The sequence below is a fragment of the Puccinia triticina genome, chromosome 2A (assembly GCF_026914185.1).
Source record: "Puccinia triticina chromosome 2A, complete sequence".
NCBI classification, from domain to species: Eukaryota; Fungi; Basidiomycota; class Pucciniomycetes; order Pucciniales; family Pucciniaceae; genus Puccinia; species Puccinia triticina.
This window is the reverse complement of record NC_070559.1, coordinates 6,717,201-6,740,151: the sequence shown is the minus strand read 5'-3', so window position 1 is coordinate 6,740,151 and position 22,951 is coordinate 6,717,201. Positions and strand designations below refer to the sequence as shown.

Below are 22,951 nucleotides of genomic sequence, written 5' to 3'. Positions count from 1 at the left end.
GTGGAGTTTTTCTCCCAGGAAAACTGCTTTAGCAGTTTGCCTGTGGAGTTTTTCTCCCAGGAAAACTGCTTTAGCAGTTTGCCTGTGGAGTTTTTCTCCCAGGAAAACTGCTTTAGCAGTTTGCCTGTGGAGTTTTTCTCCCAGGAAAACTGCTTTAGCAGTTTGCCTGTGGAGTTTTTCTCCCAGGAAAACTGCTTTAGCAGTTTGCCTGTGGATTTTTTCTCCCAGGAAAACTGCTTTAGCAGTTTGCCTGTGGAGTTTTTCTCCCAGGAAAACTGCTTTAGCAGTTTGCCTGTGGAGTTTTGCTCCCAGGAAAACTGCTTTAGCAGTTTTAGCAGTTTGCCTGCGGAGTTTTGCTCTCAGGAATTGGCTAGCACTGGCAGGTTATGACTCACATACTCGCCGAGCAGGTAAAAGCTCGCTGAGCAGGTAAAAGCTCGCCGAGCAGGTACTTTTACCTGCTCGACCATCGGGATGAACCGCTCGCCGAGCAGGTACAGTTACAGGTACCTGCTCCGGCGCGGCCAGCAGGTCAACTGGCCAAGCAAGTAACAGCGCCGAGCAGGTACTTCTTCCCGCTTCGAAGCGGCTACAGCTATCTGCTTGCAGAGCAGGTCAACCTGCTTACCAAGCAGGTAAAAGCACCTGCTTGGCGGGCAGGTCATCCTAATGGCCGAGCAGGTAAAAGCTCGCCGAGCAGGTACTGTTACCTGCGTGGCAAGCAGGATGACCCGCCGGCCGAGCCGAAACAGGTACCTGTAACTGTACCCGCCCGGCGACCAGGTTGATGGCCGAGCAGGTAAAAATACCTGCTCGGCGACTTTTTACCTGCTCGGCGAGTAGGTCAACCTACTCGCCGAGCAGGTACCGTTACCTCCTTGCCAGTAGGATGACCTGCTGGCCGAGACGGAGTACGTACCTGTAACCAGGCGACCAGATCATCCTGACGGCCGAGCAGCTAAAAGTACCCGCTCGGCGAACTTTTACCTGCTCGGCGAGTTGGTCAACCTGCTCGCCGAGCAGGTACTGTTTCCTGGCCAGCAGGTTGACCTACTGGCCGAGTCGGAGCAAGTACCTGTAACCGTACAAGCTCGGCGAGCAGGTAATCCTGATGGCCGAGCAGGTAAAAGAGTTTTTACCTGCTCGGCAAGTAGGTCAGCATGCTCGCCGAGCAGGTACTTCTAACTGCTTGGCCTGCAGGTTGACCTGCTCGCTGACCAGGTACCTGAACCTGCTTGGCCTGCAGGTCGACCTACTCGGCCAGCAGCTTGACAGGTTAACCTGCTGGCGAAGCGGGTATAAGTACCTGCTTGGCAAGCAGGCTGACCTGCTCGCCGAGCAGGTACCTGTAGTTGATCGGGCAGCACTGCTCGCCAGTCTGAGCAGTCTGCTTGGACCGGCGAGCAGACTGCTCCGGCCACTGTGGCTCGACGTGCTATCTGCCGGAGGGCTCCTCCCCGGGAAAGTTCTCCGAGGAGGGTGGAACAGCCGATGATTCAAAATCATCGGCTGTTGACCCACCGATGATTCAAAATCATCGGCTGTTGACCCACCGATGATTCAAAATCATCGGCTGTTGACCCACCGATGATTCGAAATCATTGGTGATTTACCCACCGATGATTTGAAATCATCGGTGATTGACCCACCGATATTCATTTTACTCGGTGGGTCCGTAACCGAGCTTTCATATCATATGAAAGCTCGCTTGAACTGTCAACCGAGCTTCCATTGCTCGGTTGGTGGCGGCCGAGGTTAACTCGGCTGGCCACTGATCGAGGAATTTGATTCGTCGGTCAGACAGCCTGCCGGTTTTGGCTTGGCCGCGGACCAGCCGAGTTTGAATCAGGTGGCCAAACCCTCGGGTTACTGTCCCCCAATATCAACTCGGATGCTGATTGCATCGGATGCGCGCAACCAATGTTAAATCAGTTGTGTGCATTCCAGATTAACGGGGATGCACGCATCCGAGGCTTAAATGCTGGCAGTGGTTACTAACCAATTTCATCGCAGGAATCGTTTACGTAACCCAAGAATTTTCTTGGCCTCCGAGTTGGAAGTCCGGGAGCTGATAGACTCAATTGAGACTGAATCCAAGAAGCTACAGGAGGAAATGGAACAATTATCAGGAAAAAACATACCTGCGGAAAATGGTCAGCTTTCTGCCTACCACTTGACTTTGGTTCCATTTGATTTATTAACTGATGCTGGGCAAGTCTAGTCAAAGAGCAAAAGATGCGGCTCTTGCTCTGGCATGCCAAATCGGAATTATTTTTCCAAGCTGTTCATCTGCGGGCCGAGAGGCAGCCACTACTTGATGCTAAACATACCGGCTCACGCTTGGGAACAAAGCTCAAGCAGAAAGTGTTCAAAGCAATCAACGCCCGGCGACCTGCGATTGTCAAGTTGATCACAGCTTACAATGACGAATACTCAAAGTATAAGCTCAAATACCCCAATTGACTGGGATCCGACGTGCAAGAAGACGACCTGCTAACTTACGAGAAGCTAAGTACAATGCCGTTGGAAAACGCGCTTTGGAACGATGGTTTGTTTTATCATTCGGACGCACCATGGGTGATTGATCCGAATGTACGGGAGGGTATACACTGTGTACTTGTACTGAGTCGGGTTCAAGAAGAATTTGAGCTCATTGCCCAAGAACTAGTTCGTGCAATGTCTTGGGCAATTGAGTTTCACAATACCCTTGTAAACAGTCTTGCTTACATGGGAGAACGTAAGCTGGTTGATCCTGTTGGTCATTTTTGCACTACTGTTTCTTTATCTCTAATAATGTGATTTTGGCAATTATTACCAGGGATTTCTGTCCTGAAAGTTGGTGATCCAGAAGTGGCCGCAGATCACATAGACAAACAGAAACTAACAGGTGTAACTCAAAGGGATTCAGTCAAAGTTATCAGGAATGAAGTCAACCGTCAACTTCTTTCGCATTGCGAGTTAGTCAAAGGATGGTCTGAAGATGTCACATGGCTGTGGCAACACTGTCAGCCAGCCCAAAATGCTGCCTTTCTTGACACATGGAATAAATTTGTGGATCAAATCAGGAAAGTGCGACTGGGAGGAAGCAGCAATGATACAGAAAGGACAGACGATGCCTTGGAAGATGCTGTTTTGGACAAATTAGTTGATGATGGTGAGGATCTCGACAATGCGGATGATGGATCCGTCTTCCAAACCAATTCTACAGCTTGAAATTTTATGCTTGTCATTGTGATTATCATTTACTTTGAAAAAAAATATGTTCAACAACAAACAAAGGAAAGTAATGGGTTGTTATGACGAGCTATGCCTAAGATGTATGCAATTAGCAAATGAGTTGATAGAGCCGCTGGAGCTGGCCGTAGGGGAGGATTCGGGCATGAGATATGGTGGCGGGGGGGGGGGGGGGGGGGGGGGGGGACGAGCAAGGTGCTGAAGATTGAGGAGAGCAAAAAGCAGAGCAGTGAGTAGTTGGCGGGGTTGTTTGATAGAGCTGCTGAAGCTGGCCGTAGAGGAGGATCGAAAAGCAGAGCGCGTGTAGTCGGCGGGGTTGTCCGATTCAAGCAAGCGGGTTGTTTTTTGGTCAACAGGCTGGGTTCGGTGGATAGATGACTGGTTTGAGACGATCCCCGCCATCGAGCAAGCGCCGTATGCTTGATGCCTGGGTGGTGTGTGAGGTTGAGCTCTGGTGTTGCAGAAATCAATAGGGTGTGCGGTAAGCTGAGCTGCAGTAGGCGTGATTGGTGCTGATTATGTAGATAGGCCGGGTGGTGATGTCAGCTACAAGGGGTGTGATGTGGGGTTAGTAGAGGTGTAATGTGTTGTAGGGACTTACTGGGCCAGGTGAGTGACTCCAAGCGCTCGAGTGGACTTGGAATTAATTTTTGAGGATGCGGAATGACCAGGGATGCTGGAGAAGCCAGGGACGCCAGAGATTTTTGGTTTTGGCGCGTCGAGTGATGGTATGGGATGCATGAGAGCGCGAGGGGGGTCCACGCTGGGTATAGGGTTTAGGGGTGGCCACAGGTGCCCTCGCACGCCCCTACACACCCCTTCCGGGGCGTGCACGTCCACGCCTGTACACGCCCGACAATGGGCGTGCATAGGAAAAAAAGGGTGTGCCGCCCCTCTTGCCCTTCTTCAAAGGGCGTGGGCATTGGCGTGGGGGACATGCGTTTATCAACGCCTCTCCCGGTCGGCACTCAATACAATGTCGTACAATGTCGACCGGGAGAGGCGTTGATAAACGCATGTCCCCCACGCCAATGCCCATGCCCTTCGAAGAAGGGCAAGAGGGGCGGCACACCCTTTTTTTCCTATGCACGCCCATTTTTGGGCGTGCACGCCCCAGAAGGGGTGTGAGGGGCGTGCGAGGGATAGCCCCCGGCGAGCTGGTATATGTATACACCAGCTCGCCGGAACTCGGGAGGAACTTGCCCCCCGGCAAGCTGGTATGTGTATACCAGCTCGCCGAGAGGAAAGCTCCTCCCGGCGGGCTGGTATATGTATGTTTACCAGCTCGCCGAGAGGGAAGCTCCTCCCGGCGAGCTGGTATGTGTATACCAGCTCGCCGAGAGGGACTCTCCTCTTGGCAAGCTGGTATATGTATTGTGTTTTTATGAATGGTTGGACTGCTTTTCAGCAAGGTTCACCAAAATCATCAAATATGAATTTTAGGTTCCACATTTTTGTCTTCCCTCGAAAGCCATGATCTGTTGTCATCAACATCAACAATCATGGCGGCCACAGCAGCCACTAATCCTGTGCTTCAATCAACCGCATGGTCAACAGCTCCTCTCATCCGCCACCATTCCCTGGCCAAAACGAGTCCCATCAATACCGGTTTCCAGTGTTCCTTGGTCACAATCCTTTTGCCAGGAAGAACCCGCTTCCAGTCAATTTGATCCGATTTGCGCCTTGCCGGTCGGTCTTTTTTTCTTAATTCTCACAAGCTCATTATTGACTGGATTGTGATTGTTGCTTATTATTTTTCTCTAATTCTTCATGCAGCTACCTGCATGAAGCCAGTCTGAATGCCCAACACCTCCGCTACCTTCGATGGAAAAATTGTCAACGGAATGTTACACTGTCACCATCAACTCTGCTGATTGGATTATCTTTTATCAACTCCGAGCCAGCTTCCCAAGAAATTTTCATCTTGTTCAGGAGACGCTGAACACCTTGACTATGTGCTTTTGCGGCTTGTAGAGATTTGTTGAATAGAGACTTTCAACAGTCTCATAATAAGCTTGAAGGCTCAGCTCATGAAGTCGTCTCGATTGTCTTCAAAGGATTGGCTAAGAAGAAGATCATCTTCCCCCCAACTTTTTCAGGTGAGGATCTTCCTGCTCCGGTCCCGATCTGACCACATAGATTGACAACTCCCTCTTCTCTTCAGTGCAAATGGACAAGCAGCAGTGAAATGCAACATGAACGCGAACGAAGGATTGCTGTACTTCCTTGACAAATTTGTGTTATTTATATCGAAGCAGCCGATCCTGATCAACCTAGCCGATCTGCATTCGGTGAAGTTTGCACGAGTAGGATGGGCCTTGCAATCGGGCCGGACGTTCGACCTGGTGCTGACGAAGAAGGACGAGGTGGATCTTCAGTTCTCGAGTCTGAGTCGCGAGGAGCATCCGGTCATCGAGAGTTATTTCGACACCAAGGGCAAGAAGATCGAGAACGAGATGAACGAGGACGTCTTGAGCGCCGCCGTCGGGCCCCTCTCCGACGACGACGACGACGATGATGACGACGATAACGACGATGAGGATGGGGGCGGTGGCAGAGATAAGAAGGGCAAATCAAAGCCGAAGGCTTCAACATCAGCCGCAAACGCCAACGATGATGACGACGAATCTGGTAAGCTTTTTTTTGCAGTCTTTGTACCCTGCCCCACGCCTGCTCATATCCCTTAATGCTTTTTTTGGGCAGATGATGCAAGTTTTCATGGCGGATCGGACGACTCGGATGTCGCGGAAGAGTTCGACTCAAACTACGGAGGTCAACACCCATCCTTTGCCCCCGCGAAAAAACCCAGAGATTCATGCCTTGGACTGACGCACGATGTGTTTTGATTTATGGGGATTGGATCGCAGGTTCCGACTCGGACGATTCGGAGTCGGAGGATGAGGGCGACAGCGCTGCGGCCAAAGCGCCAGCCCCGTCGTCCAAGAAGAACAAAGCTTCGGGAGCCAGGTACGCCGCACTTGTCTGACCTCCTCGCCCCTTCGCTCTCATCTCGTCACTCACGGCCTCTCTTCCGCTGCTGGGCTGCTCGTCGGATTTAGCTCCGACTTGCCGCCCTCGAAAAAACAAAAGAAGTCCTGATCTCCTCTTCCTTTTTTCCCTTTTTTCGCCTTGAAGAGGGGCGGGAAGTCTGGTGTCCATCGTGTGTATTTGCCCTCCCATCGGGCCCACTCGCCATCCCAAAATAACAAAAATAATCTTGCCAACACGCGCTGGGGTTGTGAGACACACATTCCCTTTCGGAGAGGGAATCCGTTCAAAGCTCTCCTGCCCCTCCGTGGGTCGCTCGTTTTCATATCCTACTGGTGGTGCCTCTCATGTGCCATTATATTTTGTCCCAAAAAACACAGAGAAGTGATTACAATCCTTGATGAAAAGGATGTCAATCATCCTAGGTACTCGCAAGCAGAGGAGTCAATGGGGCTTAAGCATAATCATTGGTCAATTAAAAGATAATATATTCAAGTTTGAAGAACATTTGGCCTCTCAATAGCCAGATCTCGTTTTCATCTGTGCTGCCTAAATTTTTTCCTCTGCATCTTATCAACAGTATCTTACCCCAGTTTACAGAATGTATTGATGAGTTAAATTAGATCGCCTTAAGTTTTTTTCTATCTTGTACTGCTCAGATCTATCACACATTATCAAGATGGTTTCTATTTCTTTGGCTCATTGCTTCTTATCCATCTACTTCAAGCTACATCACAAATCTATCAATATCAATCATATTACTGGGTTTTTTTCTTGCTGATCCGAAGGGCTTTGATAGGCTGCAACATAAAAGAAACTATCCATCTCCAAAAGGAGAATCAAAACGGCATATTCTTCTTCATGTGACACCTCCAAGCTCTACGGTCATCATCTCCTCCTTCCCAGAGATGATCTCGTCGTTCGCGCGTCGAAAGCCGGCCAAGAAGGCATTGAGCCCGGAGCCTGCTGGCTGCCTGGAGGCAGAGCTGAGAAGGAAAGCGGTCGTACTCGCCGGGGTTGGAGGTATATTACCGGGAGAGCGGGGTGGGTGAGCTAAGCGGAGTAACACTGGCCAAAGAGTGTGAGCTTTGTTGAGAGGAGCCGGGCTGCTACCAAGCGCGCGAACGGGGATGACTACGCTGCAAGGCGGAGATGAGTTGATCGTGTCTGTCGGCCGCTAGGGTGGGAAGTCAGCGTGCACTGGGCTGCTGAGGCGAACGCGTCAAACAGTCCAAAGTCAACGAGCCCATTGGGAAAGCGTCCGGCTTGTCGTCCATCGTTGTATCGCTGGACCATCAGTATTTGACATAGTCAAGTGCTCCGATCACGCTCTTAATGAGTTTTGCCTGACCAGGGGACCCATATATCCCCAGCTACAAGGCTGTTGAGCATTGAGACACCTGCAACATTCACTTTTTTTTAAAAAAAAAAAACCAACAAACATCAGATTGGTCCACTCAAGTGCCAGTCATGGTTTTGCAGTAATAAGAATTGGATAACGTAGCGGCCAGGGTCCACAAAGTGGACATATAAAAAACAAAATGCACAGACCTTGTTGTGCCATACGGACCACGGCCTACCAGAGCGATTTTGGATTCCGCGGCATAGCAATAAACCATGGTATGGTTAGTATTGATCTGTGGGGGCGTTGGTAATCCATGTTGATTTGGGTGGTGTCGCTTGGAATAGGTGATATCGGGTGGGATTGATGATGGATATTGGGTGGGATGGATGATGGGTGCCAGCTCCTGACTGCACAGCTGCCTTCAGCCGGTCATCCAATCACAGCGTGAGATTGATCCCCCCCGGAGCTGTGTATGGCAGAAACCCGGGGATTAAATGGGTGCTGTGGCCTGCTGTGCGCCAATTCTGGGCCCGAAGTCCATAACTTTACTATCCAAAAATGCTTGGAAAGTCTAAGCATTAGTAAAAACACAATATACCAGCTGGCCAAGAGGGAAGTTCCTCCCGGCGAGCTCCTCTCGGTGAGCTGGTATGTGTATACCAGCTCGCCGAGAGGGGCTCTCCTCCCAGCGAGCTCCTCTCGGTGAGCTGGTATGTGCATACCAGCTCGCCGAGAGGGACTCTCCTCCCGGCGAGCTCCTCTTTTGGTGAGCTGGTATCTGTATACCAGCTCGCCAAGAACTCTGCCCTCTCGGCGAGCTGGTATACACATACCAGCTCTGTCTCTCTTGGCGAGCTGGCCTCGCACGCCCCTACACGCCCCCGCTGGGCGTATGTGGAAGTGTACAGCAGGGAAATCAAGGGCATGCCCCTCAACACACCCTTTTTTGAAGGGGATGGGCGTGGGCATCCTCCTAGTCAACACGGGCGCGTATTCTTGCTGATATGGGGGGCATTCATCCCAGGGGTTGGTCAACAAGGGCCAGTATGGATGACCTTGTTGTGCAGGAGGGGCAAGTGTGCTCCCAGCTGAGCATTTGCCTCAGGAAATCCGTGCACCTCAGACTTAGTTTTTAACTCAGTCTAGTGTGTTGTGCACTGTAGACTAAAGCTGAGGATCTTCCAAAAATTCCAGGGTGTACCACCTAGGATTCATATGTATGAGCCTGGTATCAGCTAGAAATGAACTTGAGTATGCTGCATGTCAACTGCCAGCACTTTCTTGAGTTTTTTTCATAGTGTCATGTATAGAAAAGGCACAATTGAAGAAGGTCAATAGAAAAAAGCTCACCTTTACTAGATAAAAAATTGGCAGGATCGGCAGGAGTGTTGTACATTTTGGTAATCAGCTGTGTTTTCCACTTTTGGACGCTGGGGTAATTTGTTAGGACGTTAAGAACCGTGGAGAGGGAAGAAGTTGGACATCATTTTGAGGTGGTACATAAATAGATTGCGTTTTGCAATGGGTGGAAAAGGGTGGACCTGGGTGGACATGAGAGGGGGGGTTGTACATACCCTGATCTCTGGCATCGGGCGTGCGGGAGGGTGCTCTGTGGGCAGGAGGACATACATAATTAATGCATACATAAATCATAGCTGCGGGTTGCTGAAACCTAATCAATTGCAAGCAACTGGTGTGGTGATTTATATAGGCAAGCGTGGTATAATGTCCACTCGGGGATAGTGCGGGTGGGAATGCACAGAGCGGCTCAGGCAGAGTGCTTTCCGGTGACATAAGCACTGAGGATGATGTCAGAAAAGCACGCTAGGAACGGAAAGTCACACGCGGACCGGTGTAAGACTCAGAAGCAGTTGTGAAACCCTTTTGCTGAATGGAGAAGGGGATGATGGAGGTGCAAACTCTGCCCTTCTATGCTATCAGTCAACAAGACCCACCAAGCTATGCTTGGCAAGTTTTAATCAAGTGATAGGGTCTGGTCTAGTTCCAGATGAAGTTGTTGGACAACAGATATGTGAGAGTTGAGAGTGAGTTCAGTGGTTATTTGCAAATATGAGGGTTGTGGTGAGGTATAGATGTGATGGTAAGTGTGAAGGTGGTATGTAAATAACTGGGGAGTACTGAGCTGAGGAGCTGACAACTGGGGAGGAGAGAGTGACATGCGGAAGAGCGGGCAGAGCTGGAGGACTAGTGCGGGAAAGTGTCAGATGTGAGGGATTGGGTGGGAACGGCTATGTGCGTGGAGGGAAGGACAGGAAAAAGGGGCTCATGGATTTCTCTTCTCTTTCCTTATCCTATCATCTGGGGGATTACTCAATTATTGTACTTACAACTTACGGACGTACCAGAGTATTAGGAAATATATTTGTGACCTTATCTATACTTTCAGAAGTTACCGGCGGATTCTGTGCTTACGGAGTGCGGAGCTTTATTCACTTGTGGATTATTATGCTATAGATCAGGCTGATCAGAGAGGAGCGCTGAAGGCTAGCGGAAAGTAGCAGTGCGGAGCCGAGTCACCGACAATCACACAGCCGGGACACTAATATTCTTGAAAAAGGTGGTTAGCGGACATTTCCACCGACATACCAGCTTTTATTCTCACACCGGTAACGGCAAGAAGCCCGCAAATACATACGTTACCTCCATCAGCAATCTTGTCAACCTCGCTGGATTGTTGGTTTTCAAAGCAAGGAGTCGAAATTTCCTCGAAAGTCCCTTGTCCAGTTGCTTAGCTCCACATTATCAGGGTGGCATGGCAAGCAGCAATCAATTATTGCACATTGTACACCACTCTCTTCCATCTGGGTCCTCTGTTCTAAAGCCTTTGTCCATAATCTTTTGTCAGCAGCATTCTGATCCAGTCAACTGGCTTTTGAGGGACCCACAAGACTTCATCAAGTTAATGATTTCAACAAAAGATAGCAAAACAACAAAAAATACTGGGGGTAAGCCATACATGCAGGATTGCAGACAAGATGCCAGCACTCAGCTGGGATAACATAAAAATGGGAGAAAATGGATGTACTATTTTACAACTGGAGAAAGAAACACTACGGTGAATTCAGAGATTATCTCGTGCAAGCATCTTGTTAGTCATAAACCCCGCTGATACCTATGCATGGCTTGGCAGTGCCACGGACTTTGTTACACTTGCCTCATGACTCTCAGTGGTGCGTGTGGGGATTGTTACGCTCGTGAGAGAGGGATAGCAATGTTTAGCTTTGGAGAAGGCCGTTCAGTTGGGCCTGCATCCTTTCGACATCTTCCAGGTCGTTTTCTTGAGCAGGTTCGGAAAGCTCGGGCTGATGATGAGAGGAACACTTCGAGTCGGTGAGGGAATCGCGTGAAGAGAAAGGGGTGAGAGGGAGAGATTCTTCAAGACGTACCTGAGGCAGTTTGCTGCTTACAGAACCCATCTGGCCCAGCTTGCCGTCAGTAATATTGAACAGTACGTTTTGGACTTCCGCTTCGGCTTCTTCCTCTAACTCCTCCTCGTCTTCGTCCAGCGTATCGATAGCATCCTCGACCATCTCAGACATAATTCCAGCCTAAAGAATAAACACGAATACATATCCGAGATTCGGTGCCTCTGGCTTTCAGCTCTCTGGGGTTAATCAGAGGACATTGACATGGAGGGGATTCGTGGGGCTGACCTTCATCATCTCTTGCGACATCTCCTGCATGGTTTTATTCAGCTCAGGCAGCTTCATGAGTGAGTTGGATAGCTTCATAATCTCGGTCGACTTCTGTAGTGTGCCTGAAATCTTCAGGGTAGCTGAACCAGTCTACAATCATTAGTTTTCTGAGAGGTTTCAGATTAGGGACAGTGGCCGACCAACCAAGTTGGTGTTGAAGTTGCATCCGAATAGAATTGAGTCTAGCTTTGGAGGTGAACAAACGGTCTTTCTGTTTGTTACTCCTGACGATTTCCTTAGCCAAAAGCTTACAGTTCTTGAGGTCGTTCTTCGAGGCTAGTTGTTTGAGCTGGATCTTCACCTTATTCTGGGCGGTTTCGATCCCGCGGATCTCGCGGTCCATCTGCCTCTCTTCTGTCCGGATCTTCGCCTGCCATTTCCGGACCCTTTCTTCCGGGCTTGGGCCGTACAGAAATCGGTTTACGGACTGTATCGTTCCATCGGTGTTGACCATATTACACGCATCAAAAAGAATTCAATGTGGGGTTTTGAGGTTATGAGTACCCGAGCGAAGTATAAGGTGAGTTGATTGACTTGAAACTGTGCTTACCTCCATGCCACTTCCCTTCTTATACGGCGGAGTTGGTGCAGTATTTATGTTTTTGTATGAGGTTAATAATCAGGTTGGGAACGGAACGCGATGTATTCATTGGCCGCCCCGGCAGCCTGTAGAGAAGCTGCTCGGGCGGGCCTGATGACGGGCCGATCTACTCCCCCGGGCTTGGGCTGGCAGCGGGCCGCCCTTGTTCTGTGATATTTGCAATGTTGGCCCGGCCCCATTGATAATCGGGCGGGCGCGGGTCGCCCCCCCCCCCCCCCCCCCCCCCGAGTGGTACATGTCACGTACACGGTGACTGTGCAGAGGGTTCACAGAGTTGTCACTCTCATGACAGCTACATGGCTGGACAGAGACCGGACCCGCAGGGGGAGGTCGCCTAGGTCCAAGCACGCGAAGGAGGGCGCCCAGGCCAGGCCGGGGGAGTCGAGGCTAGATTATGAGCAATTAGGTTTGAGACCGGGCTCATGCGCCAGTCACAACAACCTTCATAATCTAGCTCCTTGAGACTCGCCTGTCCCCGCACAAAGACTCCTCCCAAGCTCTCTCCATCATCTCTCTGAAACTCATCGGCTCTGCACCGGCAGTTTCCTTTTCAAAATCTTTTCAAACTGAATTATATCGTCAAGACAATAATCACATAATCAATTCCGAACTAGTAACGTCGCTTTCATCTTCTGAACTCGTAGCATCACATTTACTGAAGGACATGGTCAAAGAAATGGTTAAACGTGCAAACAAGCGACTTAACAGATCACCCGAGAACCAAGCCGCATCAGCAGGTCAAGGTCAGATTACGGCCACATCGGAAATGTCTGAAGATCGAGGCTTACCGATACTGGTCGATGAAGAGAGACGTGAACAGGAGAACTTAAGTAGTTAGTTCTCCTAGGAGATATTCATGCAACCTGAGTAGATGGTTTAGCGCTGATACATACGGTGTTATTTTATGCCATCCATCGCGTCTTTGAAGGTGAACCACTCGGGAAGGAGACCGCGTTGTCCCATGATACGAACAGTGAAGATAGTTTCAAAATGTTAGCCATTCTCAAAGTTGCTGAGATGGTTTTCGATATGTGTAATCAATCGTAAATTGCTCGATATGATGTTAATAATGATGGATTATAATTTGTCAATGAATCGTAATTTGCTTGATTTCATACAGAAATCCCTAACCCATTGAAGGACGGTCAAGATCGGGACACGGCTTCCAGATACCGATCCATATTATCGAACTTGCCGTTGATCATCGAACCAGGAGCAGTTAATGTCACAGAACCTCCTAAAGAACCTGAAGTCTCCAGAGTTGATGGGACGGTCTTAAACACTTCTGAATCCATCAACATATCCAACCCAGTCTCGGATAAATCTATTCAAGACAAGACCGATCGCCAAGAGATTTGGGAGGGGGCAACTGCGGCCTTTGAAAAAGGTGACAAGAAATCAACGGACTTCTTCTTAAGGCTCTATGGGAAAATGGGTGACGCGACGTCTCTGTCAGCACCGGACAAGCCAGACATACTCAGATCCTCTTCAAGTGACGCGGTGAATCCGGCTGTTAACGTGGCTAAAAGACCGGCCGATAAAACGATGATAGTGTTTATCAAGGGCTCCCTGCAGAACCATTTCAATGTAGGATTTACTCCGTACTTCGATAAAAACATTAAGGAATTCAGGGGTCCCATTCCGTTGACTATGTTCGACAAGAATTGGCAACGTGACACAATTCACTACTACACTAATCGTAGATCTAGAGGAGATGAGAAGGACGGCAATTACATTGGGTTTGAATATCCGAATGAGTGGACATCCGTCGAAGGATGGTCAAGAGCGGGACACGGCATCCAGATACAAAGCTATTCTGTCGAACTTGCCGTTGATAATCGAACCAGGAGCAGTTTCGGTGACGGAGCCACCTAAAGCTTCTAGTGCGGGTGACACGATGGCCACCGCTGTCGTAGCTTCTTCTGTTACCCCCGAAGTCACGAGCGATACGCAAGAGAAGTCGGATCGTCAAGAGATTTGGGAAAGAGCGATGGAGGCCTTCGCAAAGGGCGACAAGAAATCAACTGACTTCTTTTTACGTCTCTACGGAAAGATGGATAATGCGACGTCTTTGACCGCTCCGGATAAACCGGACATCCTTCGCTCTTCGTCAAGTGATGCGATAAATCCTGCAGTCAACGTAGCTAAGAGACCCGCTGATAAAACGACGATCATGTTCATCAAAGGCTCTCTACCCAATCATTTTGATGTCGGGTTTACTCCGTATTTCGATTGTAACATCAGAGAATCGTTTACTCCGTATTTCGATTGTAATATCTCAGGAGATCCTGATCAAGGAGGGAGTGGAATTGGTTGCAAGGAGGGTGTCGTCCAAGGATAATAAGGCGGACGCCTTATCGCGAGGGGTACGTTCAGGCCAGGCGGTGAAACACCAACTGGTCGTCCCGATTCCAGCAGACTTGAAACACTTGTTATCACAAGTGATCTTTTTGATTTGAGCTTGTCGCCGCTACCCTGGCATCGAGTTGCATGTTCCTTCTCACTCGCGTGTTTTCTCTCTCACAATGAAATCAGCTGCTTTCTTTTTTAAAGATTTCACTTCCTCGGGCCACACCCTTAGAGAACCCTCCGAACTGGACATCCTGGTGCTGCAAGGTTGGGAATCAAACACCCTTCGCAGCTATAACTCTGCGGTCAGAAAATTCCTCTCGTTTAAACGAGAAACCAACGCCATACCCTTTAATCTTCCAGCCACTACGCAAGACATCTACCATTTCTGCTTGTGGGCAGGGAAATAGGTACATCCCATGGCTCCCCAAGAGATTTGTTCCGTGACACTCGAAAAATACCTGCACGGCTTGAAAGCTTGGCACCTCTATCACGAAGCAGCGTACCCACCGGTTTGCGAGAGAAGATTAAAACTGATTTTGAAAAGCTTGGCCAAACGGGACGCACTCCGCGCGAAGGAAAAGAAGAAAAAGGCCGTTATGATCTACGACCTTATCGCGCTGACCGACGAACTCTCAGGCGGGGATGACTTCGACCTAGCACTTTTGGATCTGGTGGCCTTCTGGGGCCTGGCGAGGCTAGGGGAAGTAACCTACCCTTCGAAATTTGGCAAGCCAACCCTCGACGGAGGGGTAAAGAAGTCGGACGTCGTCTTCGCAGCTGACGGTTCGGCAGTTAACATTTCACTGCGCTTTACTAAAACGTCCGGACCACTTGGGGTTCAACACTTACGTCTGACGGCGACAGGAAATCGACTCTGTCCACTCGAGGCGGTCAAGAGACGACTACTCACCTGCCAATCGGAAGGCGACTCCCTATTTGGTTTCCAATCGTCGTCGGATAGAATCAACCTAACTAAGAATGCAGCCGTAGGGCGCCTGACTCAGGTCTGGGCAAAATTGGGGCATGTTGGAGTCTCAGGCCACTCCTTCCGAGTAGGTGGTGCTTCGATTCGTAACGCGCTCGGCGTTGACATTGCGACCATCTGCACGCTCGGCCGATAGAGATCGGCTTGTTACAAGCTTTACATTAGGCCGTACTCTATGGACGAGTTAGCTAAGACTATCACAGCTTTGGAGGTTGTGGATCATGATTCAGCAAATCCTAATTAAGGAAGGGGTGGAGCTGGTAGCAAGGAGGGTGACATCCAGAGACAATAAAGCGGATGCCTTGTCGAGGGGAGTGCGGTCGGGCCAGGCGGTGAAACATCAGTTGATTGTTCCTATTCCGGATGACCTGAAACATTTGTTATCGCAGATAATCTTTTTGATCTGATTGTCTCTGCCGTCTTGCCCCTATCAACATGTGTTCCCTCCCTTGTTTGTGCTTATTCACGATGAAGACAGCTTCATTTATTTTTACGGACCTCACTTCCTCGGGTCACACCCTTCGAAAAACCTCAAAGTCGGATATCCTAGTACTACAAGGCGGGGAAGCAAGTACCCTTCGCGGCTCTGACTCGCGCGGTTTAGAAAGTTCCTCTCCTTCAAAAGGAAACCAGCATCGTGCGCTTTGAACTTCCGGCTACTACAACACGCGTCTACCGATTCTGGAGGTGGCTACCGCCTTCGCTCATGATATCTGCTCGGGGACACTGGGAAAATCCCTTCACGGCTTAAAACTTAGCACCTTTATCACGACGCCGGGTGCCCACCGGCTTGCGGAAAGAAAACGGAACTGTTTTGGAGAGCTTGGCGAAGCGCGATGCCCTCTGCGCTACACAGAAGAAAATGAAAGCGCCCAACCAGAACTCTTGCAGCTTTAGGAACTTTAGACTTACGGAAGTCATCGCGTGATTAAACTCTCTTCCTTTTCCTTGAGAACCAATCTGGTGTTCCGGGAGGATTGAGGGTCGAAGTTTGGGGGTTCGGCAGGCTCAGGCTTCTCCCTGAGTTATGGGCATAGCCCGAACCCCTTCTCAACTTCGGCCAAGGGAAGCCATTCCCACTCTTTCCTCTTTGCTTCAGGAGGAGGGTCGTCGAGTTGGGTTACTACCCACCTAGGGGCTCCTTCCTAACAGGTCGCGAAGCCCCGCAGGTAGTGAGACCTAGTACACTCGAGACTCTCCACCGAGACCCGGACACCGGCCCCAGTGAAAACCTACCGACAGGAAGGGACCACTGAGGCCTACGGGAAGACCATTGGCTGCTGCGGCTGCGGCAAAGGTCATCCCGGAAACGTGTGCAGAGACGGACGAGTGGAGACGGCTTGGATGGACAGAGACCGGACCCGCAGGGGGAGGTCGCCTAGGTCCAAGCACGCGAAGGAGGGCGCCCAGGCCAGGCCGGGGGAGTCGAGGCTAGATTATGAGCAATTAGGTTTGAGACCGGGCTCATGCGCCAGTCACAACAACCTTCATAATCTAGCTCCTTGAGACTCGCCTGTCCCCGCACAAAGACTCCTCCCAAGCTCTCTCCATCATCTCTCTGAAACTCATCGGCTCTGCACCGGCAGTTTCCTTTTCAAAATCCTCCCACCCACCCCACGGAATTAGGTGTTGAGGGCATAGCCCGAACCCCTTCTCAACTTCGGCCAAGGGAAGCCATTCCCACTCTTTCCTCTTTGCTTCAGGAGGAGGGTCGTCGAGTTGGGTTACTACCCACCTAGGGGCTCCTTCCTAACAGGTCGCGAAGCCCCGCAGGTAGTGAGACATAGTACACTCGAGACTCTCCACCGAGACCCGGACACCGGCCCCAGTGAAAACCTACCGACAGGAAGGGACCACTGAGGCCTACGGGAAGACCATTGGCTGCTGCAGCTGCGGCAAAGGTCATCCCGGAAACGTGTGCAGAGACGGACGAGTGGAGACGGCTTGGAAAGCTGTCACATGATTTGCAACATGACTGCGCCACCTGTAGTGCAGTCATGAACTGTTTTTTCACGCAGTGAATCTGATCTGATCAAGCAAAGCAAGTGGCCTTGTTGAAGTAGATTTTCATTCTTTTCTCTCTCCTTTTCTTTTGTTTGGATTTTTTGCTTCCTGGATACAGTGGAGAAACTACTTCAGCGGCATACATAACCCTTGCCCCCTCTCAATTTTTTCACAGTATGTTTTACTAGAGGCCAAGGCGGCTTCGCCGCTGCACCCCCAGGTCTCAGCATCTAAGCTGTATGGAATTATTGTAATCCTCATGAAGTACTCTCTGGATTGACTATTTATTAAGGGCATTCAAAGTTGAAAACATAATTTTTTTGAAGCATAAAACAATTATCCTTCCAGCCTAACTCTTCTGATGGAAAGACTCTTCCTCAGGATGTACGTGCACACTTCAGGAATAGATTAATTAACCATAGACATGGATCTGACCAAAGTGCTGTTTTCAAAGTTCTATTTCTCAAGGGGATGGAATATATTTCTAAGGCCCCGTTTGGCTGCTGCGTTATACGTCATAAATCGTGTAATTTATGACGCCGCAACCCAAAGTTTGCCCCCCGTTGCCACCAAAACTTTGAAACCCACTGGGGATTGCACGTCATAAATTTGACCATTTATGACGTATAACGCGGCAGCCAAACGGGGCCTAAGGTTGAAGTAATCTCAGTTTGGTCTTTAGGCCCCAGATTTACCTTTTAATTGATGTCAAATTAATAATCCCTGAATTAGAAGTAGTTCCAGCCTAAACCTGGTCCATATCTGGAATGAATCAATGTTTTTGCAGACCAAGCACACTGCTAGAGTGTAATTTCAACATGATTTCAATCAATTGAATGTTACTCCTTGCCAAAATCTCGAAATATTAAGATGGTGTTGAGAGGTTTTTTGATCTGAAGTTTAGGTGTGCTGAGAAGATGGGAGAGTGTTGTACCACATTATAGAGGAGTTGATTCCCTCTCAATTACCGGGACAGACCAGCCATTGAGAGCAGGTCCCCTTGGTGACTGGTGGTCTGTACCAATCATTGAGGTTCATTGAATTTACTCCCCTCGGTGACTGGTGGTCTGTACCAGTCATCAAGGTTCATCAAGGTTACTCCCCTTGATGTCCAGTATAGACCAGTTATTGAGGAGAGGTGTGATTCCCCTTGATGACTAGCACAGACCGGTCATTGGCGGGAGACTTGAGTCCACTTGATGGCCGGTACAGATTAGTCATTGAGAGGTGTGAGTCTCCTTGAAAATGACCGGCCTGTGCTGGTCATTGAGAGTAGAATGAGTCCCCTTGATGACCGGCACAGACCGGTCATCAAAGTTTTGCATCCCCTTGATGACCAGCACAGACCCGTCATCAGGAGGAGATCTGAGTCCTTTCAATGACCGGTACAGATTGGTCATTGAGAGGTGCAAGTCCTCTCAATTACCGGCACATACTGGTTGTGAGGAGGATATATGAGTTCCCTCAATTGCCGGTCAGCCACGACTGGTACAGACCAGTTGTTGAGAGATGTGCAAACCGCAAGGGAGGTTGAAGTCTCCCCAGCTGCAAGGGTGAACACATTACTCCTTGAAGCCAACTTCCTTGGGTTTGGAACACTTCCAAATGACCCTGACTGGTCATCCTGAAGAATACACCTCTCAAGCCGACCTGTATACACTCAGATGAGTGTGTATACATAAATACAGGCCAGCATTTTGTCTGCCCAGGTGCAGGGCCCTGGCAACACAGTTGTGGTGTGCAAAGGGTGTCAGGGCCCAGGATGTCCTCAACTTCTGTCATGTGTGAGCTGGGACCAATACTTAAAGGGCTGGGGGGAAGCTGTTTGTCCCCCCAGGGGATGTGGTTTTTCCCACCCCCTCCCTGGAGCCCACTAATCACTTGATTAGGGCCTCCTTGATTACATTTTTGACCAACCTTTTCTGCCTGTTGCTCCGGCACGGACTGGAGGGTCAATCCAAGGTGCCCTCCGGGTTTTTTGGGGATTAATTTCAGCTTTTATGATATTTTTGCCAATGAGCACAGGCAAAAACTTTAATCTTGCCTTCCGTGTTTCTGCAATTTTAATAAACTTGAATATCTTGAAATCATATATCTTCTTTTAGAATCCATCTAAAACTGATTTAGTTTTTTTGTCTCATGCAAAGTGGATTCAATCAGGATCTACCAGCCTCAAGATCAATCCACATTTTTACAATGAATCGTCATCACCCATCAAAATTCTCAATTCTCATGGTATTATTGTCTTCACAAAATTGCTTGTTGCACCCAATTGGATCCTCTTGCATTTTGCAATTTCTTGTTGGGCTTGTCTGTTATTTCAATTAAAAGCTTGTCACATTGACCATTCCTTCTTATCTTTCTCCAATTCTTATTTTCTTATATGTCTTTCCTAAATTTAACAGATTTTCTTCAATCAATTCATTAAAAGGTTCAAAGAAAACTTCAAGCAGCAGCAAAAAAACTAGTATTTCAATTGATTTGCACCAAGATGGCCAAGCACCTAATTGCAGTCACTTTGCCCTCAAGAATTAGTTTATGGTGTACTACACCAACTGATCTTGAAGCATTTGAACAAGTCATTTTTGACAAAGACCAATCTGGTTCAATGGAAGATGTGTTCATGGATACAAATTGTTGGAAAACGTTCCTCTATTGGATCCTCTTGCATTTTGCAATTTCTTGTTGGGCTTGTCTGTTATTTCAATTAAAAGCTTGTCACATTGACCATTCCTTCTTGTCTTTCTCCAATTCTTATTTTCTTATATGTCTTTCCTAAATTTAACAGATTTTCTTCAATCAATTCATTAAAAGGTTCAAAGAAAACTTCAAGCAGCAGCAAAAAAACTAGTATTTCAATTGATTTGCACCGAGATGGCCAAGCACCTAATTGCAGTCACTTTGCCCTCAAGAATTAGTTTATGGTGTACTACACCAACTGATCTTGAAGCATTTGAACAAGTCATTTTTGACAAAGACCAATCTGGTTCAATGGAAGATGTGTTCATGGATACAAATTGTTGGAAAACGTTCCTCTATTGGATCCTCTTGCATTTTGCAATTTCTTGTTGGGCTTGTCTGTTATTTCAATTAAAAGCTTGTCACATTGACCATTCCTTCTTGTCTTTCTCCAATTCTTATTTTCTTATATGTCTTTCCTAAATTTAACAGATTTTCTTCAATCAATTCATTAAAAGGTTCAAAGAAAACTTCAAGCAGCAGCAAAAAAACTAGTATTTCAATTGATTTGCACCGAGATGGCCAAGCACCTAATTGCAGTCACTTTGCCCTCAAGAATTAGTTTATGGTGTACTACACCAACTGATCTTGAAGCATTTGAACAAGTCATTTTTGACAAAGACCAATCTGGTTCAATGGAAGATGTGTTCATGGATACAAATTGTTGGAAAACGTTCCTCTACAAACCAAAGAAAATTCAAGGTATATCCGTCGAGCAGATCAAGGACCAGCTTGCGTCCTTTCCTCGATAGGGCATATCCGTGTCCGCCTATGCATGCGCGTGAGACGTGAAAAGATGGACGCGACTGTTTTCAGTCTTTCCGAAAAGGTGATGTATGACTAGTTTTCGTCCTCACCTTGTGGATCCACAGACTTGTAGATGTAGAAATTGCTCGTCGACGGGCCCGGCCCGTTTCGCGCTTCGTCGCTGAAGTCTGTGTGGCCAAAGAACATTATATCCCAGTCTTTGGGAACATCCCTGAGAATTGTTCCAGCGAGGTACTTGAATGCGGCCTCGATATCGACATCATCTGGTCAATGAGGAAGCAACTTGGTTAGAGCAATGGCGAATGGAAGCGGGGGCAGATGTGGTCTGTGTAAAAATACCTTCGAGGATCAATCTGAGTTCGTCGTCATCTGGTCAGCATCAGCAGCCTCGATGGCCATACGATGAGACATCCGACACGCCACATGGCCCACCTCCGCGATCCCCTTATCAGTCCTAGTGTGATTGCCGACCCGCTGGACGATTTCCAGGGCACGCGGGTCGGAGTAGAGGACGGCGTCAGTGAAGCGGAGGTTTTGGAGCCGGCGGAAGGCTGCCAAGGTTTGCATGTGTGTCCTGCGGTCTGTGCGCGACTTGAGAGAGACGACGCGAACGGGGGTGAAGGTGCCCAGCATGCAGGTCGATGGCTGCCGTTGCCATGAGACCATGGTTGCTGCTACTCCTACTGCGCAATAGTTGGGTGAACGTGAATTTGCCGGGGCCTAGCCAGCATGTGAGACCGGCAATTGAGAGCAGGTCCCCTCGGTGACTGGTGGTCTGTAACGGTCATCGGGGTTCATCGAAGTTACTCCCCTCGATGACCGGTACAGACCAGTCATTGAGGAGAGGTGTGACTCCCCTCCACGACCGGTACAGACCTAACTTAACGCAAGTCCCCCACATTGGAGGGCCCTGGTACAGCCTGGGCTGGCGCGAAGCGCCCTCGCGCAAAGCGCGACCTCCGAAGGAGGAACTTGGGACTAATGTCCACATTTTGGCCTGAGGGTTTGAGGCCTTTTGGTGGGGGATTTGTGCCATTCCAATTTTGACCTTGTTCCCAAACAGCCCCACACACGCCCTTTGGACCATGAGAATCCTCTGGTTCTTCCCCATCTTTTGACGCTACACTCATCCCTGAGAACCCAACCCTTCTCTTTCCATGCTCCTTCAAACTTTTGGTTTTGGAGGTCATTCTGAGCTGTATCATGTGAATGTATTGAAAAACAGTACAGAATTCAATTCAATCCCCAGGAACCAAGCTCTGTTTTAGATGTCTTGCCCAATCCAGCTCGTGCGACAGATTTTCACTTTGAGGACAGGAACTGGAAGCCAAGAAGCTTGGCTGTTCCACCCTTTCATAGCTTCACCCGGGTTGGAACGGTTTTTGTTGTGTGAGGGGAAAAAGAAGAAATATGGCTAGAAAGCCACAAACAACCCAAACCCTCAAGCCAAAATTACAACATTAGTCATAAGCCTCTCCTACAGAGAGTCCCTTTGGGACGCTGTGGTGATTTATATAGGCGAGCGCAGTAGAATGTCCACGCGGGGATAGCGTGGGCGGGAATGCACAAAGCCGCTCAGGCAGAGTGCATTCCGGTGACATAAGCACTGAGGATGAGGTCAGGAAAGCATGCTAAGAAAGCTTACGGAAAGTCACGCGCGGACTGGAATGCACGGATTGCAGATTGCGGATTGCGGATTTTGGATCGGGTATTCGGATTGGAGCGGAAAAGACAGGGCTGGACTGCGGCGGGGCTACACACGTGGACTGGTAGCAGCGGCGCGTCAGCGGGTGGGTCACGACAGCCAAAGCGGGTTCCACCAGCGGGTGGAACCGGGGTGGAGGCGGTGGCGAGAGACCGACTGACAAGGGCTAGACAGAGGACGGTGGGAGGTCAAGCGTTGGAGAGGAGCGGAGTCTGGGAAAGTGACGAGCAGGATAGCGGGTGGAGCTGGAGGACTAGTGCGGGATCTGGTGGGAATGGCAATGTGTGTGGAGGGAAGGACGGGAGAAGGGGGATCTGGGACCCCATCTAGTATCCCATTATCCTATCATCTTACGGAATACTCATCATTGTACTTACAATTACGGACGTACTAGAGTTATTAGAGGATTATCTGGGACTTTATCTTTACTTTGAGAATTACTTGCAGATTCAGTGCTTACAAAGTGCGGAGCTTCAATCACTTGCGGATTATTACGCTATAGATCAGGCTCAGT

General features: G+C 49.1%; 4 protein-coding genes across 4 annotated transcripts; 1 reads left to right on the top strand and 3 right to left on the bottom strand.

Moving 5' to 3' along the window:
• Positions 1 to 2,517: 2,517 nt before the first annotated feature.
• PtA15_2A717 (uncharacterized protein) lies at positions 2,518 to 3,213 on the top strand (the record flags this gene model as incomplete). The annotated part of the gene is made up of 2 exons (XM_053166766.1): positions 2,518 to 2,737; positions 2,819 to 3,213. The coding sequence occupies 2 exons, from the start codon at positions 2,518 to 2,520 to the stop codon at positions 3,211 to 3,213; spliced, it is 615 nt and encodes a 204-aa protein (XP_053017955.1).
• A 487-nt stretch (positions 3,214 to 3,700) lies between these two features.
• On the bottom strand, positions 3,701 to 3,975 carry PtA15_2A716 (uncharacterized protein; the record flags this gene model as incomplete). The annotated part of the gene is made up of 2 exons (XM_053166765.1): positions 3,701 to 3,746; positions 3,836 to 3,975. The coding sequence occupies 2 exons, from the start codon at positions 3,973 to 3,975 to the stop codon at positions 3,701 to 3,703; spliced, it is 186 nt and encodes a 61-aa protein (XP_053017954.1).
• A 6,828-nt stretch (positions 3,976 to 10,803) lies between these two features.
• On the bottom strand, positions 10,804 to 11,737 carry PtA15_2A715 (uncharacterized protein; the record flags this gene model as incomplete). Its single annotated transcript, XM_053166764.1, has 4 exons — positions 10,804 to 10,890; positions 10,975 to 11,136; positions 11,242 to 11,363; positions 11,428 to 11,737. 4 exons carry the CDS (start codon positions 11,735 to 11,737, stop codon positions 10,804 to 10,806), a joined length of 681 nt encoding a protein of 226 aa, XP_053017953.1.
• Positions 11,738 to 20,804: 9,067 nt separating this feature from the next.
• On the bottom strand, positions 20,805 to 21,365 carry PtA15_2A714 (uncharacterized protein; the record flags this gene model as incomplete). The annotated part of the gene is made up of 3 exons (XM_053166763.1): positions 20,805 to 20,995; positions 21,072 to 21,101; positions 21,134 to 21,365. The coding sequence occupies 3 exons, from the start codon at positions 21,363 to 21,365 to the stop codon at positions 20,805 to 20,807; spliced, it is 453 nt and encodes a 150-aa protein (XP_053017952.1).
• Positions 21,366 to 22,951: the final 1,586 nt, after the last annotated feature.